This window comes from Dasypus novemcinctus, chromosome 2 (genome assembly GCF_030445035.2).
Source record: "Dasypus novemcinctus isolate mDasNov1 chromosome 2, mDasNov1.1.hap2, whole genome shotgun sequence".
Taxonomy (NCBI): domain Eukaryota; kingdom Metazoa; phylum Chordata; class Mammalia; order Cingulata; family Dasypodidae; genus Dasypus; species Dasypus novemcinctus.
Genome location: NC_080674.1, coordinates 97,140,450 through 97,156,678, shown reverse-complemented (window position 1 = coordinate 97,156,678; position 16,229 = coordinate 97,140,450). Strand labels below are relative to the sequence as shown.

The 16,229-nt window shown below is 36.8% G+C and overlaps 1 protein-coding gene across 9 annotated transcripts in view; it reads left to right on the top strand.

The window, feature by feature from the left end:
- Nucleotides 1-16,229, top strand: part of KIAA0825 (KIAA0825 ortholog) — a 447,444-nt gene that overhangs the window by 172,440 nt on the left and 258,775 nt on the right. For all 9 annotated transcript variants that reach the window (XM_058276267.2, XM_058276254.2, XM_058276256.2 and 6 more), the window contains one exon: nucleotides 11,406-11,570. In XM_058276267.2, coding sequence (XP_058132250.1) covers nucleotides 11,406-11,570 — 165 coding nt within the window. The remainder of the gene's footprint in view (nucleotides 1-11,405; nucleotides 11,571-16,229) is intronic.

Below are 16,229 nucleotides of genomic sequence, written 5' to 3'. Positions count from 1 at the left end.
TCTGTCTCATTCATCAGCTTTGTGACTGCTCTAAGCTTCAGTTTCCTCATTTCTAAATGGTGTACCAATATTGATCTCATGTGTTTATTTTGAGGTTTAAAGGAAATGAACGTAAAACACCGAATACCTTGCTTGGCATTTAGTAGTTAACTTCATTTTTTAGACTCTTTCCTTTTTTATATTGAATGCTTGGAAAAATGGGCCAGAAGCATTTTTCTTCTCTGCTTACTCCTGTGCCCTCTAAGCAGTGGTCTCTCCCTCTGCCTTCAATAACTCTCCCCTCCTCAGCATAGATTTAACTTAAGGGATGTGGCTTCTAGCGATGGAGTGTTCTCTTTGATACTTTTATGCCTGGGAAGTATGCTGCCTTCATGCACATGAGGATGAGAACTGGGCTCTTGGGGATTCAATCATGTCCCCCACAAACTGTTCAAGTGCTAACCCTTGGGCCTGTGGTTTGAACCCTTTTGAAAATAGCACCTTTGAACACGTTATTAGTTAAGGGGAGGCCGAATTGAATCAGGGTGGGCCTTATCCAATATGACTGGAGTCCTTATAAGGAGAAGAAATTTGGACCCAATGGGTAGGAGACAGAAGGAGAGGGAAGGAGACATGAAGCCGGGTGACAGAAATAGAGATTGAATTATGTCAGCAAGCTGCCCCCAGAACCTACCAACTTTGGCAAAACCTGATCCTGCTTATACCTTGATTTTGCACTTCTAGTCTCCAAAACTGTGAGAAAATAAATTCCTCTTGCTGAAGACAATCAGTCTGTGGTATTTGTTACAGCAGACATGGGCCAAGTAAATGCTCTCAGATTCTTTATTATAATGCTCCTTGCATATAGCTTGGGAGACTGGCAATATGAATTTCATTATGATGCTTCACCTACCCAGAATAAAATCTAATCTGGCTTGATAGTGGCTGAAATATTTTATATTCTATAGCTTTGTGGCATGTAGAAAATGTGTAAATGACTATGGGAACATGTGTCTTCTTTAATAGTTAATGTACTTCTAGAGTTAGCATGTAAAATGATTTGGCATTATATTACAAGTGATATTATTATCTTGAATTTATGTAACATCTTTCCCTCAAGCAACTCAAAGTGATTTAATATATTATCTAATTTATAACCCTTTATTACTAGGACCATTTTACAAGTCAGGAAACTCAGACAGAGAAATTGAGTGAATGTCCACTTGATATTTTAAGTGATGCTTGTTAGAAAACAGAAGAGTCATTATTTTCTGAAAGCACATTGTTTTTAAAATGAATTCTAAAATGAAAACATGAGACTTTGTGGAGATCATTCTTCTTAGAAATAAGAAATAATGATTTTTTGAATTCATGTCTGAATATGTTCAGTAACTTCATTTCATAAATAAGTTTTCCATTCAACATTGTGAACATGCCATGCCAAATTGTCTTCGCAAAGCTTATATTCTGGGAGATTGATGCAAGGGAGAGGGAAGGAGGACAAACCTTACACAAGTAATTAGTATAAAAATTAGGTAAGTTCAGCTACTAGTAAGACCATGAAGTGTTTTTATAAGGCAGGATGGCTGATCGAGAATGACAGATGGGGTAATAAGGGAGTATTAGGGAAGGCCATTCCGAGGAACTGACGTCTACTTGTACTCAAAAGCAATTTGGAAGAAAATGGAAGATACCCTTGTGTAGTATTATATTTTTTGACCTTGTGTACACTTTCTTCCAATATTTTAGAATAGGGTCGGCACACTTTTCCCATAGAGGGCCAGATAATAAATATTTTGGTCTTTGTAGACCACACAGTCCCTGTCACAACTACTGCACTCTGCCATTGTAGTATGAAAGCAGTCACAGATGAGACATAAATGACTGAGCATGGCTGGGTTCCAAAGAAGCCTGATTTATGGACACTGAAATTTGAATGTCATAAAATCTTCATATGTTACAAAATATAATCTACATCTAATTTTTTTTCAACCATTTAAAAATGAAAAATCATTCTTAGCTTGTGGGTTGTACAAAAGCAAGCTGCAGGCTGCATTTGTTCACTGGGCTGTAGTTTGCTGACCCCTGTTCTAGAACACTGTCCAGCACTGGGATGCCATGGTGCCTTTACCACTTCTCCGCAGTGTGGTCACTTGCAGAGGAGACCTACACATAGCTCTATGAGGTACTTTTAACTTCTCTCAACGGCATTCCCACTGGTCAGATAGGTTTGGCATCTGTCTACAGAAGGGATTTCCCTTTGAAATAGTTTTAACACAGTTCCACATTATATGGATATCTAGGGACTTTTTGTTTATTGGGGAGCACAGTTGGAGCTTAAAACTTCTAACTACCTAGAGATTCCAGCTGCAGAATTTGAAGCAATTCGTCCATGTTGGTTGGTGGTCTTCAGACCTTGTCTGTATGGTCTTTTCTTGGCACTCACTTTCTAAAGGAATACTGCCCATCAGAGAGTCAGCATGGAGAATAGCAACCATTTTAAATAGAAACCATGTCATACAGTACTTTGCTTAAATAGACCGAGTATGTCTAACCTGGAGAAGAAAAGACTAGAGGAGGCAGGAGAGTTATCTTCAAATATTTTAAGTTTTCATGTTTAAAAAATGAACACCCAATTCTGCAATGGAGATCCTTGGGAGTAAGTTAGAAGAAGATGGATTTTGACCATCAGTCTTGTCTGTCAGAAAACCTACTAAAGGATCTGGCCTAGATATCTGTAGTCCTTTTTGATAATGTTGTACCATATATATTTTTTAATGCCCAACAGTTTGATAACTTGAGCTGTCCAGCAGAAGAATGGACTGTTTTGAGAGGTAATGAGTATACTGACACTGAAAGTGTTCAAAAAGAAGCTAGATCACCATTATCCCAGATGCTAGAGGACTTGTCATTCATTCCCTCAGGAAATCTTATTGAAAAATATTTATTTTTTTATTGACCTTCCTGCAAGTTATCTGCCAGCCATATATTCTCGGTAAGTTTCTTAACCAGATAGTTAGAGCTTAGTATACATCTGTGACTTCAGGAGTCAAAGTTTTAAAAGACCTATTATTGTTCTACTTTGTTATTCTCTTCCAATTGAAGATTTCCTTATGCAGTATAGCCATTGTGTTTCTGTTATTCTTTTTCCATTGAAAACTAAGAATCCTAGAGGACTTGAAGTTAATTTAAGAGTCTATTTGCATATGTTAGAGACATGATTCCTAAATTTGGTTTTATAGACTATTAGTCCTGCTAGATGCTATGCTAGAAAAGGGTTTCATGGTCAAAAAAGTTTAGACACATTATATTTTAAACTCCCTTCTTGAAGAGTCACAGAGCTCATAAACAATGAAAGGTCTGAGAAATTTTGCAGAAAACAAGTGTCTGATATTGTTGAAGCCAGCATTTGCAGAACATATGTGTTACCCATTAACATCCCCTGAAACACACTTTGGGAAATCTTGCTTTATATTAATAAAAAGCTACTGCTCCTATGGAGCAACCCTAGTAGATATAGATTTATATTAGCTAAACTGTGTTACAAGAGTTTTGTCCTATCTACATCTGCAACTATATAGATAACAGAAAATAATTTTTAAACATAGAAAATTACCTGTGTATGCCATGTATAAATTACCAGTTTTCAAGGAATTAGAACTAATTGCCCAATTATAAATCTCTACTGAATGTAGCTATTTTCCTAATGATTCACAAAGTACTTTTCTCCTTTATTCATAAATGCCAGCTTTTTAAAGATTCGGTTTCTTCATTTGTTAAAAAAATGGAAATAAGATGCACCTTACAGAGTTTCTGTGAGGATCAAGATAAATGAGATAATGCATGTAAAACATTTAGCATAATACTTGGGCCATTGTGGATATTCAATAAATATTTAGTCCCATCTCACCCTAATCATATCCCTGTTTTAGGGACTATGGATATTCAAAATTTGCTGTAGAAATCTCATACTTAGTGTTTATTTGGATACTGAGGAAACCATCATAAAATAAGTTGTAAGTGCTAAACTTTAATTTATGTAAAAACAGTTTAGAACAGAAAACAAGAAAATAATTCCCAAGGGAAAATGGGAATGAACATCCCTGAAAATAATGATTTTTTTTGTTTTCATATTTTTAAAGCCCATTTCATGAGAATTGCTTTTCAAGATATCAAAATTTGCCAAAATAAGAATGATTTGAGGGAAAAGAATTAATAGTCATTGTGTTAATAATTCAAAGTTTGTAAATAAATATCAGGTCTTCATATCTGTTGGTAGATTTCTTTTTTTTACAACAAGCTGCAGGATTGTGGAAATAATTTTCAAATCAGGTTTCAGAATTTTCTGTCATTTTTCATAGTGAACTAGGCGATCACATTCAAATCTAGTGCTTCCTTAAAACAATTTTCATGTGATACCACACCCCCTTTATCCAGGATTAGTTTATTGGCCTGATGTTTTAGGTTTTGAGCTCTTGTTTTATGTGCTGCATTTTCTATTCTTGCACAGTCCAGTATGTCTAAAGTGAGTCAGCCTATTTCCTTTGGTAACGAGCTCAATGCTCGTTAGTGCCTGGTTAACTGAGGCACACTCTTACACACTCTTGCTGCCAATCCCATTTTAGTACTCAGCAGGAGCTTGTCATTAACAGCATTCTTGTATAAAGAAAAATTTGCCATAGAGCAAGGTGGTAATGTACCATGTATGTGTAAATCTTTGATAACAAGAAAACGTATTCTCCTGGTGGGTTGGTGGTTGAGTTCATTACCTGATGCCATCCTACCTTTAAACCGTTAACAGGTTCCGTTCTCAAATGGAGTTTAAAATAACATCTGTAATAAAAGGGCATGTCAGTGTTACCAAAAATATGAACCATTTCTAAATTGTATATTTGTTTATATAATGTATAAAACTCGGTATATGAAGAAGGGAGATGGGATTCAAAATAGCAGCTTCATTAATGGTAAAAGCTGGATCAGAAAATATAACTTTCAGTATGTGGCTTGCCAACACTGCTCTCCAGAATTAAGCTAATCTCCCCACCCCACCCCAACCAGCTAATCGCTCTTTGTCTCTACCACCTCCTAATCACCAGCAAAGCTGAAAACTAGGTCTCTCCTGTAGTGGCAGAACCTACTCTAATAGAATTAACGTAGAGGGGAGATTAAGCTAGAATGCAACCCCCAGCAGGCAGGTAGAATCCAAAAGCAGAAGGGTATAGCCAAGCCTACACCCTCCCCCCCCAAAAAAAAAAAATTCACATCACATCTCCTTCCTTAGTGAGGGGAAAATGAGGAGTGGGAGAGACTAGGAATGTTACTTACATTAAAGGGCAGGACAATGAGAGAGTCTTGGCTTGGGTTAGATGTTGGTCTGATGGGAAAATACCTCTTGGGTAAAAAAATTACAGATTCAGGGAGGCAAAGGTAGATGACATTTGTTTGAATAATTGTTGCTTTTGGCAAGTCTACAACTCATTGATTCTGTCCCTTTCAGTATGGATGATCCATAAAGACAAATCTGGAGGATTTTATGTTAGAAAATATGATCCAGAAGGCAGAGTGAAAGAAAAAGGGAAGGGCTAGGCCTACATGTGGAGGAGAAGGGAAAATAATTTAAAAAGCAGATTAAAATAATAAAAATATAGCGAAGTCTTCTTGAAAGGATTAGGGAGTATCAGAATGAATCAGAACACACAAAGAATATTCCAGTACTGTTAGAAATTCAAAAGGTATGAAAAAAACAATCATCTGTGGATAATCACCTGGCAGAAGTATTCATTTTCACCATATTTTAGAAACATCTGGAATTTACGGAGGGTCACTCTCCAGCCAGCCCTTAGAAGGTGGGTGAGGTTTGGAGTAGAAATTGTCATAGAATATTGGGGGGAGGTAGGGATAGGAATTAATAAGGTTGGATATGTAAGGTAAAGTTAAGGAGGACTTTAAAAGGCAGCCACAGGAGTTTAGATTTAATGTATATTCTTGGGAGTGTTTTCATTAAAGCAAAAAGTAAAGAAAACCTAAACTTGTATTAACACTGTTACAAACAAAGGAGGAACATAATGAACACAATGTTTCATTTGATTCATTATGGGAAGGGGAATGAGGGCCACTCAGAGATTGAGCCTGGATGAACAGATGATGATGGTATCTTAGACAGAAATAGGGAATGCAGCAAGGAGCATGAAAGAGCTCAGAGCTAGAGATGGAGAATTTGGAACTTTCTGCATGAAATGGATCTTTAGAGTCAAAGGGTGGCCACACTGCTAAGTCAGGTATGCAGCAGTGAGGCCGGAAGATGGACAGGGCCAAGCTTCTGAGGGAGCACCCCAGGGCCGAATGCCCCCTTCCCCTATGCCGTCACCTGTTTTTATATACAGTTTTATTGGAACATCACCTTGATTGTTCATTACATAGTGTCTGTGGCTGCTTTCCTGCTTCAACAGCAGAGCTGAGACAGACCAAATGGTCCTCAAAACCTAAAATAGTTTCCCTGTGGCCCTTTATAGACTATTTGCCAATCCTGGTTCTAGATGGTAAAATAGCAAGAGCTACCAGAAAAGATAAGCCAAAAATGTACCCTGAAACCAAGAGAGTGTGGCCATAAGGAAATTAAGAGAGAAGAGGGCTCCAAAGGAGGGAGTAGAAAAGAAGGGATACAGTGGATATGAGGAGGATGAAGCTTAAAAAAAAACCTTTGAATGTTAGGTCTAGGAGGTAAAGTATCAATCAAAAATGAATTAAAATTCCAGTTTCTAAATGGACAAACAAGTACTCCAGAGATCTATTACCTTCTATCCTTCCTTTAGTATTAAAACACTAAATAGATGAACCTAGAAAATATTATACTAAATGAAACAAGCCAGATACAAAGGGCCAAATATTGTATGATTCCACTTAAATGAAATATCTAGAATAAGCAAATTGATGGGGACAGAAAGTAGACTAAAAATTACCAGGGGCTGGTGAAGGGGGACACAGGGAACTATTGTTTAATGGGTACGGAATTTCTGTTTGAGATGTTGGCGAAAAAGTTTTGGTAACAGATGCTGGTGGTGTAAATTGTAAATTTGTTTAATGCCACTGAATCGTGCACTTAAAAATGATTAAAATGGTTAATTTCATGTTATGTATGTGGTACTCCAAAATAAAAGAAACCCACTAAACATGTAGCGCACTTTCAGATGCTGTTGGAATATACCTAAAGACAAGATACACGATCTTAGAAAACCAAATAATAAAACAGCACTGGACATGGAATGAAATAATGTATATGAAAATGTAGAATGCTACATGATTTTAAAGGTATTTTTCTGTGAGGTAATATGTTACCACATGTCAAATGCCTGGCTTGCTTTGCATTCAGAGATTATTTTCAATAAAATGTCAAAGTAGACTTTAAGAAATTTGAGATTATAGTGTATTACAACACCAGCAAATTCTCACCACCTCTCTGACCTCAGAGCATGTTATTTAATTTTCCTCAATTTTACTTTGTTCATCTGTAAAACTGGGATAATTAACACCCATTCCATAGATAATTGGGATAATTAACACCCATTCCATAGACTATCCCAAAATGAAACGAGATGTAAAACAGCTTGTGCGTTGTTTGGCGTATATAAAGTACCTTGTGAAGAGTAGTTATATGGGACTGGTATAAATTTCAACTCCTAAATTCAGGAGTGCAAGAAATATCAAAATCACTTTTTGTCTTCAAATCAAACCAACTTTGTGTGGATTCTAAGTTTTCTGGCTGGTAGCACATTTGCTTCTAGATGTTTTTAGGGCTCCCACTTTTGCCTGCAGGGTGGGACAGAGAGGTCCCTGGATGACCTTACTGATAATCGGTTATCTGGCCACTCTGGTTACTAGAGAGATACCATTTATCCCTGTCCAAGTGGTCCTCCAACTCCAGAGTCTTTAAGTGTGGCTTGAAACCTTTAATGGGGCCTAGAGCCTGTGTCAGGGATCCAGCCTCCTTGGGTGCTCACCCAGACAAGCCTCCTGGAGCACAGCCAGCGAGTGGAGTGGAGGTGCTTCCCCTTGCAGACCTGGAGACTTCTCTTTCCAAGCCCAGCGTATTTTTGAACCCTCCAGGACATTGGCTATAGAGTGGGATCTTGTGGTAGCGCCAATATTTGACTGTTTGGGGCTTATTATTCAATAGATTTAGTATCTTTTCTCCTTTTTTAAAGTCTAGTAGAGCCACTGACTTCATCCTATTTGATCTTTTCAACAGGAAAAGTCCCTGGGGCAAGTAAACAGAATTAGACTACTTTGGCCTGAAGCAAAGAGAAAAAGGGGGGAGAAAAATAAAAAATATTTTGTTGAAATATTTTGAAGGCTTTATATATAATAAAAATAATACTTTATTTTTATTAACAGTTCTTCATATCCATTGCCTTTCTCCATTCTCCTTGTCATGATTCATTTGGCCTTAGATTATTCAGCCTTTGCTTCATCACCCACCTCTCCTTCACACCAATCACACTCTAGTCCCTCCCCCAAAATACCAGCCCCTGTCAGTCTTCTAGCCTTTACACCAATTCTTCTGTCTTCCTGATGAAATGTACTCCCACCTTAATCTTGTCAAACTGATAAGCTTCTACCGTTCTTAAAGACTTAGCTGAGACTATCTCCTCTGTGACTTCTTTGCATTCCCAGAGGAAATTGAAAGCATCATCCCCTGTATTTCTACTGTGCTTTATACTTATGGCACTTATACTTAAAGTAATCAAATAATTTTTCATACCACCTAGGACACTTCTAAGAGTGAAAGAGAGTGCTATAATAATTATGCCAGAACAACAGCCTCAAACCAGTTGTCCCAGAGAAAACAGGATGTATGGCCACCCTACTTATCCACACATTGCTGTAATGATTGTTTACATGTCTATCACCACCACCCAAGGCAGACATATGCACACAGAGGCAGAAAATCTCTGGGAAGCACAGGCCTCAGTAATGGTATGACTGGCACATAATAAGCAATCAGTCAACCAATTGATCGATTAAATGATGGGAATTTAATTGGAGGAGAATGTTCTAAACTGTGAAATGGGAAGGCACATTTAAAAGCAACAGAAAGTAATCCAATCTGGGTGGAAAAGATATTTGAGGAATTGAAACATTGATTTTGAAAAAGATTGTGGAAACTTGATCAGGCTATGGAATTTGTAGCAAAATCAGGGAGATGGGGAAGGTTTAAACATGAGGTTTGACGTGAACGATAACCGATAGTTGTATGTAAGGTGAATCAGAATGAGGGAAAGCAAAGAGACCTGCAAAGACCATTTGGATAAAAATGATGAAATTATGAATGTCTGGACTGGGAATCTTCGCTATTTAACATTGTGTGTGTTATGAAAAAGTAAGGACCCTTTAGATGGCAAATGACAGAAAACTAAATTATCCTGGCTTAACCAAAAAAGGAAATTTATCAACTCAGCTAACATAAATATAAAATGATTGCCAGATTCAGGTTCTCAAACAGTGTCATCTCATCAGGAATCTTCCATTTTCCATCTCTTGGTTCTGCTTTTTATCATATTGGATTCGTTCTCAGTCAAATTGTCCCCAAATGGGACAAAATGACCATCAGCAACTTCTAGCCTCCTCCCTACCAGCTTAGCAACCCCAATAGAAAGAGAACCTCTTTACCAATAGTTCCATCAAAAATCCTGAGGCGTCAGCTTCACCTAAACCAAATAAACTAAGTATGTATGTTGGAGGGGAGGGGAGAGAAGTGGGGGAGAAGGCAGGAACAGGAGGAAGCTTGCCAGAGGAAAACCAAACTGTTATTTAAAAAGAGTGAGAATGGATATTAGGAAAGCAAAAACAATGAATGTCCTCTACATAAACTGTATGGTACGATTTCTTAGTTTTTAGGTAACAGTGAGCTCCTCTAGGTCATGAAAAGCAAATCACAGAAATAAATTTGTCAAGAGGAAGCATAAAAGTGTTGAGTTTCCAAATGAGCAATAATGAAAAAATGTTACTCATCTCAAAATAAACCAGATTACTTTCATTTGAGACAAGATCTGAAAATCATTATCTAATTCAATAAATATTTTTCTATATTATGGTGTCTGGCATATAATGCTAATTATCTAAACAAAATAGAAATTATTATTCCCTTTACCAGTCCACTTTATAGATCCAATAGTATGGGACCTTCTGGAGGAAGTCACAATGGAACTAGAGGAGGATTTGGAAGGGGCTATGAAAATGGCCCTATTTTTTTGGGAATTCCTTGCATAGTTTTATGAATAGACCAATTGATCAGCCTCTTTATTCTGAAATGATAGAGTCTGTGGATTTGAGGAAAGTTTGTAAATGTATTTATTGAATTGATAGCATAATTCTGAAACCATTAGATGTGAATTTTCCCATGAAAAACTGCTGTTCTCAGTAAACAATATAATTTTCAGAACCCAGCATCCCAAAGAAAGATACAAAGTTTCACCTAGCTTTAAATAGGTTTTAGATAACAAAAAAAATTATGTATAGGATACTTTTATTTGGTGTGCATGTTATATATACATATATCCATTTATGTCTATTTATATGTAATGTGAATGAAATACTATATATCAAATATAGTGATGATCACTGGTTGGTAGGATTTCAGGTAATTTTAGTTTCTTAGTTGTCTGAATCTTTAAAACTTTCTAGAAAGAATGTGTATTACTTTTATTTATTTTTTATTTCTTTTAAGATTTATTTATTTATTTCTCTCCCCTCTCCCCCCCCCCGGTTGTCTGTTCTCTGTGTGTATTCACTACGTGTTCTTCATTGTCCGCTTCTATTGTTGTCAGCGGCATGGGAATCTGTGTTTCTTTTTGTTGCATCATCTTGTTATGCAGCTCTCCGTGTGGGCGGCACCATTCCTAGGCAAGCTGCACTTTTTCTTTTGCACTGGGCGGCTCTCCTTACGGGGCTCACTCCTTGTGCATGGGGCTCCCCTACGTGGGGGACACCCCTGCCTGGCACCGCACTCCTTGCACACATCAGCACTGTGCATGGGCCAGCTCCACACAGGTCAAAGAGGCCCGGGGTTTGAACCGCAGACCTCCCATGTGGTAGGTGGACGCCCTATCCACTGGTCCAAGTTCACTTCCCTGTATTACTTTTAAATGACAAAAGTCTTTGTGAGAGAAAAAATCATTCTGATATACAAGGAAATTGCACTTTGAAGTGACATCATTCTTAAAATGGTTTTGTGTATGCCTGATATAAAAATATCCTTGGGTATCTCAGAAACAATATTGGGTTAGGTGGATCATTGATCTGAAAGAATTTGGCATTTCACTTATGTAAATATTATTCAAATACATTTCACAGCATCATGATAAGGGGTAATGGTAAGAATTGAATTTCATTCATTGATGCCTACATTAATAATTGTTATTCTTTTTAAGAGCAAGCTCCTGATAATGAAAAGAATCCAAACCAAAGATCCAGCTTGATAGAGGCCATCTTTAAAGTACTGTATAATTGCAATTTTTCTCCACAAACATTTGGAAATGTTTTTGTAACCTACATAGAAGAAGAACAATTATGGGACTTCTTATATAACATCCCAGGTATGAGAAATTCACAATTTATAAAAGAAGCATTATATACATATATATATATATATATATATATATATATATACACTTATGTATTCGTTTAAAGATGTTTAAAAGTTCTGTTAATCCACTGTTTGTAAACATTCTTTTTTTTTTTTTAGTACAAAGGCTCCTATTTGGACCAATTAACCATTAATTCTTGTTACAATTAAGTGTAGTTTTGGGCCAGGTGAGAGGATGGTTGAAGGGAAAATTATATAATGAAGATTTTATTTTTATTGTTATTAGCATGTATTCTATTGTAAGAATTCAGGATTTACCACAGATTCTTTTTTCTACTGAGTATATAAGGCATTAGTAAGAAATGAAAAGGTATTTTGTGATTCTTGGGTGTATTTATTCTATAAATTGATAAACAAACCATAGGTCAATTTTCTTAAAAGGTATAAGGCATTTATTATTATGACCTTGGTGCCTCTCTCTACAAGGGAAGCCTGTCCTATCATTCCTTAGGGAACAATATGTTTCATCATTTGAATTGTTCTGCCCATAGTGAGAAAGGATGTTAAAGTTAAAGCAGGTTGTGTATCTGAGCAGGAGGTGTTGACAGGTGGTCCCACCATTAGGGCCAGGTGTAAAGATTCTCATCTTACCCTGTCCTTTATATCTGACCTTTAACTCTCCATCTTGAGAAGAACAAATGATGGTATATTTGTTTCCCAGGGCTGCCATAACAAAGTGTCATAAAATAGGTGGCTTAAAATAACAGAAAAATTTTCCCTCACAGTTCTGGAGTCTAGAAGTCCAAAATCAAGGTGTCAGCAGGGCCATGCTCTCTCTGAAGGCTCTAGGAGAAGATCCTTCCTTGTTTCTTCCTAACTTCTGGTGGTCACTGGCTATCCTTGGTGTTCCTTGATTTGTGGCAGCATAATTCCAATCTCTGTCTCTGTCTTCACATGGCCATCTTCCTTCTTGTCTGGCTTTCTCTGTGTCCAAATTTCTCTCTTCTGATTATACTAGCCATATTGGATGAGGGCCCACCCTAATCCAGTATGGCCTCATTTAACTAATTACATCTGCAAAGGCTTTGTTTCCCAGTTAGGTCACATTCATAGGTAAGGGTTTAGAACTTCAAGAGATTTCTTGGGGGAAACGATTGAATCCACAATGGATAGTAACTTAGTGACCGTTGTCATTAGACTGTTACTCCATTAATGATTCATATCATTTACATTTGGCTTTCAACCTATAAGCTTCCTCTTCCACTGCTTTGGAACCACTATTTTCAGGAAATATTTTCTAGGCTCTATATTAAAAACTAACAGGCTCATATCATGAGTTTCATCATTCCTGGACTTTTTTTTACTATCATCCAGATATTACTTGAATATCCTTTTCATTATTTTCATCTTTTCTTGGTCATTACCCCTGCAAATTGGAAATCAGTAACTTTTATTTATGGTTTTATAAACCTGAATATGCCTACTTAAAGACTCTGTAATAATTTTCTCCTTTTAAGTTTTATCTCCTAACATTGTTTTCCTGTTTATCCAAAGGAGGGGCAGTTTTCCAGTTTAAAAGACAGAGTTAGAAGCTTATGGAGCTTCTGATATAGACTTTATTGGACTGAAGGAGAAACAACCTTGAAAATCCCTCCACCCCCTGCTGTTTTTATTTGTTTATGAAATAAGAGCTGTGTTCTCTCACACAATTGTAAAGAATCAGTGACCCCATGGTTAACCACTATTTGTCCTTCAACTATGAAGCTCTTGAACCAGTTTTGACACTCAGGACAAAACTGTTCTGACAATGACCTAGCAGATATCAATGGACTGCAGTTACTGGCAAGAGAACAAACCTGCTACTTGCCCCTAATTTTTCTTCTCTGTACATTGAACAAACCCTCCTCCACTTCCCCATACAAATTCCAGACAAATCTCTTGATAGATATACACATATTCATCCAGCCTGAATTGTGTGGGGAGGTTCAAAGGGGCAGAACTTCGGACAGGTGAAGTGTCCTTGGTCTTTGTATAAGTTGTTTCTCCACAAACATTAGCAAATATTCTCTAGAACTCGAATATTCTCTAGAATCTGAGACATAGTAGTAGCCACGAGGGACTGCACCTTTACCTTTTCTCGTCTAAAACTTTTGTACTAATTCTTAACAAAATAGGCCCTTGCTATGACTTCTGTTTAATTTGAAAATATAGCATGTTTAAAAGAAATACAGCTGAGACATATAATCATAATCACTATATTTGCCTTTTACCAGTAAAAGATATATGCTTCAGTAAATATAATTAAGCTACCCACATCAACTGGAGTACATTTTAAAACTTCCTTGGTTTATATTCTTCCTGCTGATACACTGTCAATAATTTCAGTGTATCTTCTCCATTTTAAGGTAGAAAAGCAAGGATGAAATAACCAGTACAGTAATTTATTCCTGAAGAGAGAGAGGTGGGTGATAATAAAAGACTTCCCTAAAGTTGTCTGCTGATTGGGTTGCAAAATCAGAAATAGAAACCAGATCTCCTGACTCATAGGCCATAAAATTTCTCTTGTTTTTTTTTCATTAAGACTAAATGGCTTTGAGACACTTGTTTTTAGAACACATGAATTCAGTAATGAAACATACAATCTGAATTTACAATTAGAAATCCAACACATAACTCCTTAGAATGAACATAAATTCAGGGGAAAAACAAGAGTGAACTTATGCATTAAAAAGTTTTAGGGAGTGGATGTGGCTTAAGTGGTTAAGTGCTTGTTTCCTACGTGGGAGGTCCCGGGTTCTGGTGCCTCCTAAAAGCAAGAAATAAACAACAAGCAAACAAATGGAAAAACCAACTCAGGGGAGTTGATGTGGCTCAGTGGTTGAGCTCCAGCTTCTCACACGGGAGGTCCCAGGTTAAATCCCCCACAACTGGCCCCTGTACCTTAAAAAACGAAAAAAGATTTAAAAAGTAGAAATAAAAAATAAAAATTAAGTTGGGGACCTAATTTGGGTATTTCAAATGCCAGTGAATTCTATAAGTGGAAGATTTGGTAGCAATCATTATAGATCTATGTCTTCAAAGTAGGCCGAGCAAATATCAAAGCAAAAATTACCTCTATTCTTTGAAGAGTGATAAATATCTTTAATATATCCCTTGGATTTAAGACAATGTCAAAATAAGTTTGTGAATTAGGAAAATATTGTCCAAATGTCCCATATAATGTTATAGTAATATACCCAACAAGTATTATTTATTTGGCTCCTCAATATGGCCTCGCCCTTAATTTTGTTTTCTTAATCAGCCTTCTTAAATCTCTCACAGAATTTAGAAATTAAGTTTTCAGTGTCTTAGCAAAATTTCCCAATTACAATTTAAAATATAAAATTTCCATTTTTTTTGTCTGTAATCATAACCCCCAGCCTTATATAGGTCTTCAAGAGCTCTTTAGAATGTATTTGGTATCAGATGTTACTGTTCACTTTTTTTTTTAAAGATTTATTTTTTATTTATTTCCCCTTCCCCCACCCATCCCCAGTTATCAGCTCTCTGTGTCCATTTGCTGTGTGTTCATCTGTGACTGCTTCTATCCTAATCAGTGACACAACTAATCTGTGTTTCTTTTTGTTGCATCATCTTGCTGTGTCAGCTCTCCATGTGTGTGGCGCCATCCTTGAGTAGGCTGCTCTTTATTTCATGCTGGGCGCCTCTCCTTACGGGACGCACTCCTTGTGCATGGGGCTCCCCTACACGGGGGACACCCCTGCGTGGCAGAGCATTCCTTGTGCACATCAGCACTGCGCATGGGCCAGCTCCACACAGGTCAAGGAGGCCAGAAGTTTGAACTGCAGACCTCCCATGTGGTAGGCAGATGACCTATCCATTGGGCCAAGTCCACTTCCCTGTTATTGTTTTCTTGTTGCTAAAATTCATTCACAATGGTATATTTTTATTTCAGGCACAGTAATTCTTTTTCTTCTATCTACATAAATACATGCTGAATAGTGTGGGTATATTTTAAATGTAACTTTTAAAAATTGGAAAACTGTCTTTTTTCTACATGGTAGCCATGTATTCTGAAACTTTTATTTGATATTCCAGTGTCTCTTTTGTAATCCACTTTCTTTAAACTTACAAAAAATTACTTTATTGAGGTATAATTAACCTATATTTTACTTGAAAATTTATTCATTTCAAGTAAAGAGTTCAGTAAGTTTTGACCAATTAATAAAAATGTGTGACAACCACCACAATCCAGAGAGAGAACATTTCTGTGATCCCAAAAGATTATTTCATCCCCTTTTGCCGTCCATTCTCCCTTCAACGAACCCCAGCCCCAAGCAAACAGTCCTCTGCTTTCTGTCACTCTAAATTAGTTTTGCCTTTTCTAGAATTTTATATAAATAAAAATCTATGAATTATTTGGTATCTGCCTTGTTTTGCTTAGGTTAGTGGTTTTAACTTTTTTTATGCTATGCTTCTAGCATTAGTTCATTCCTTCTCAATGCTGAATAGTATTTTACTGTTTGGACATACCACAATATGTTTATCCATTTCTCAGTTGGATGGATATTTGGGTCATTTTTGAAAACACATGTTTTCATTTCCCTTCTGTAATTACTTAAGTGGAATTGCTGGTTCATGTGATAACTATATGTTTAGCTTTATCAGA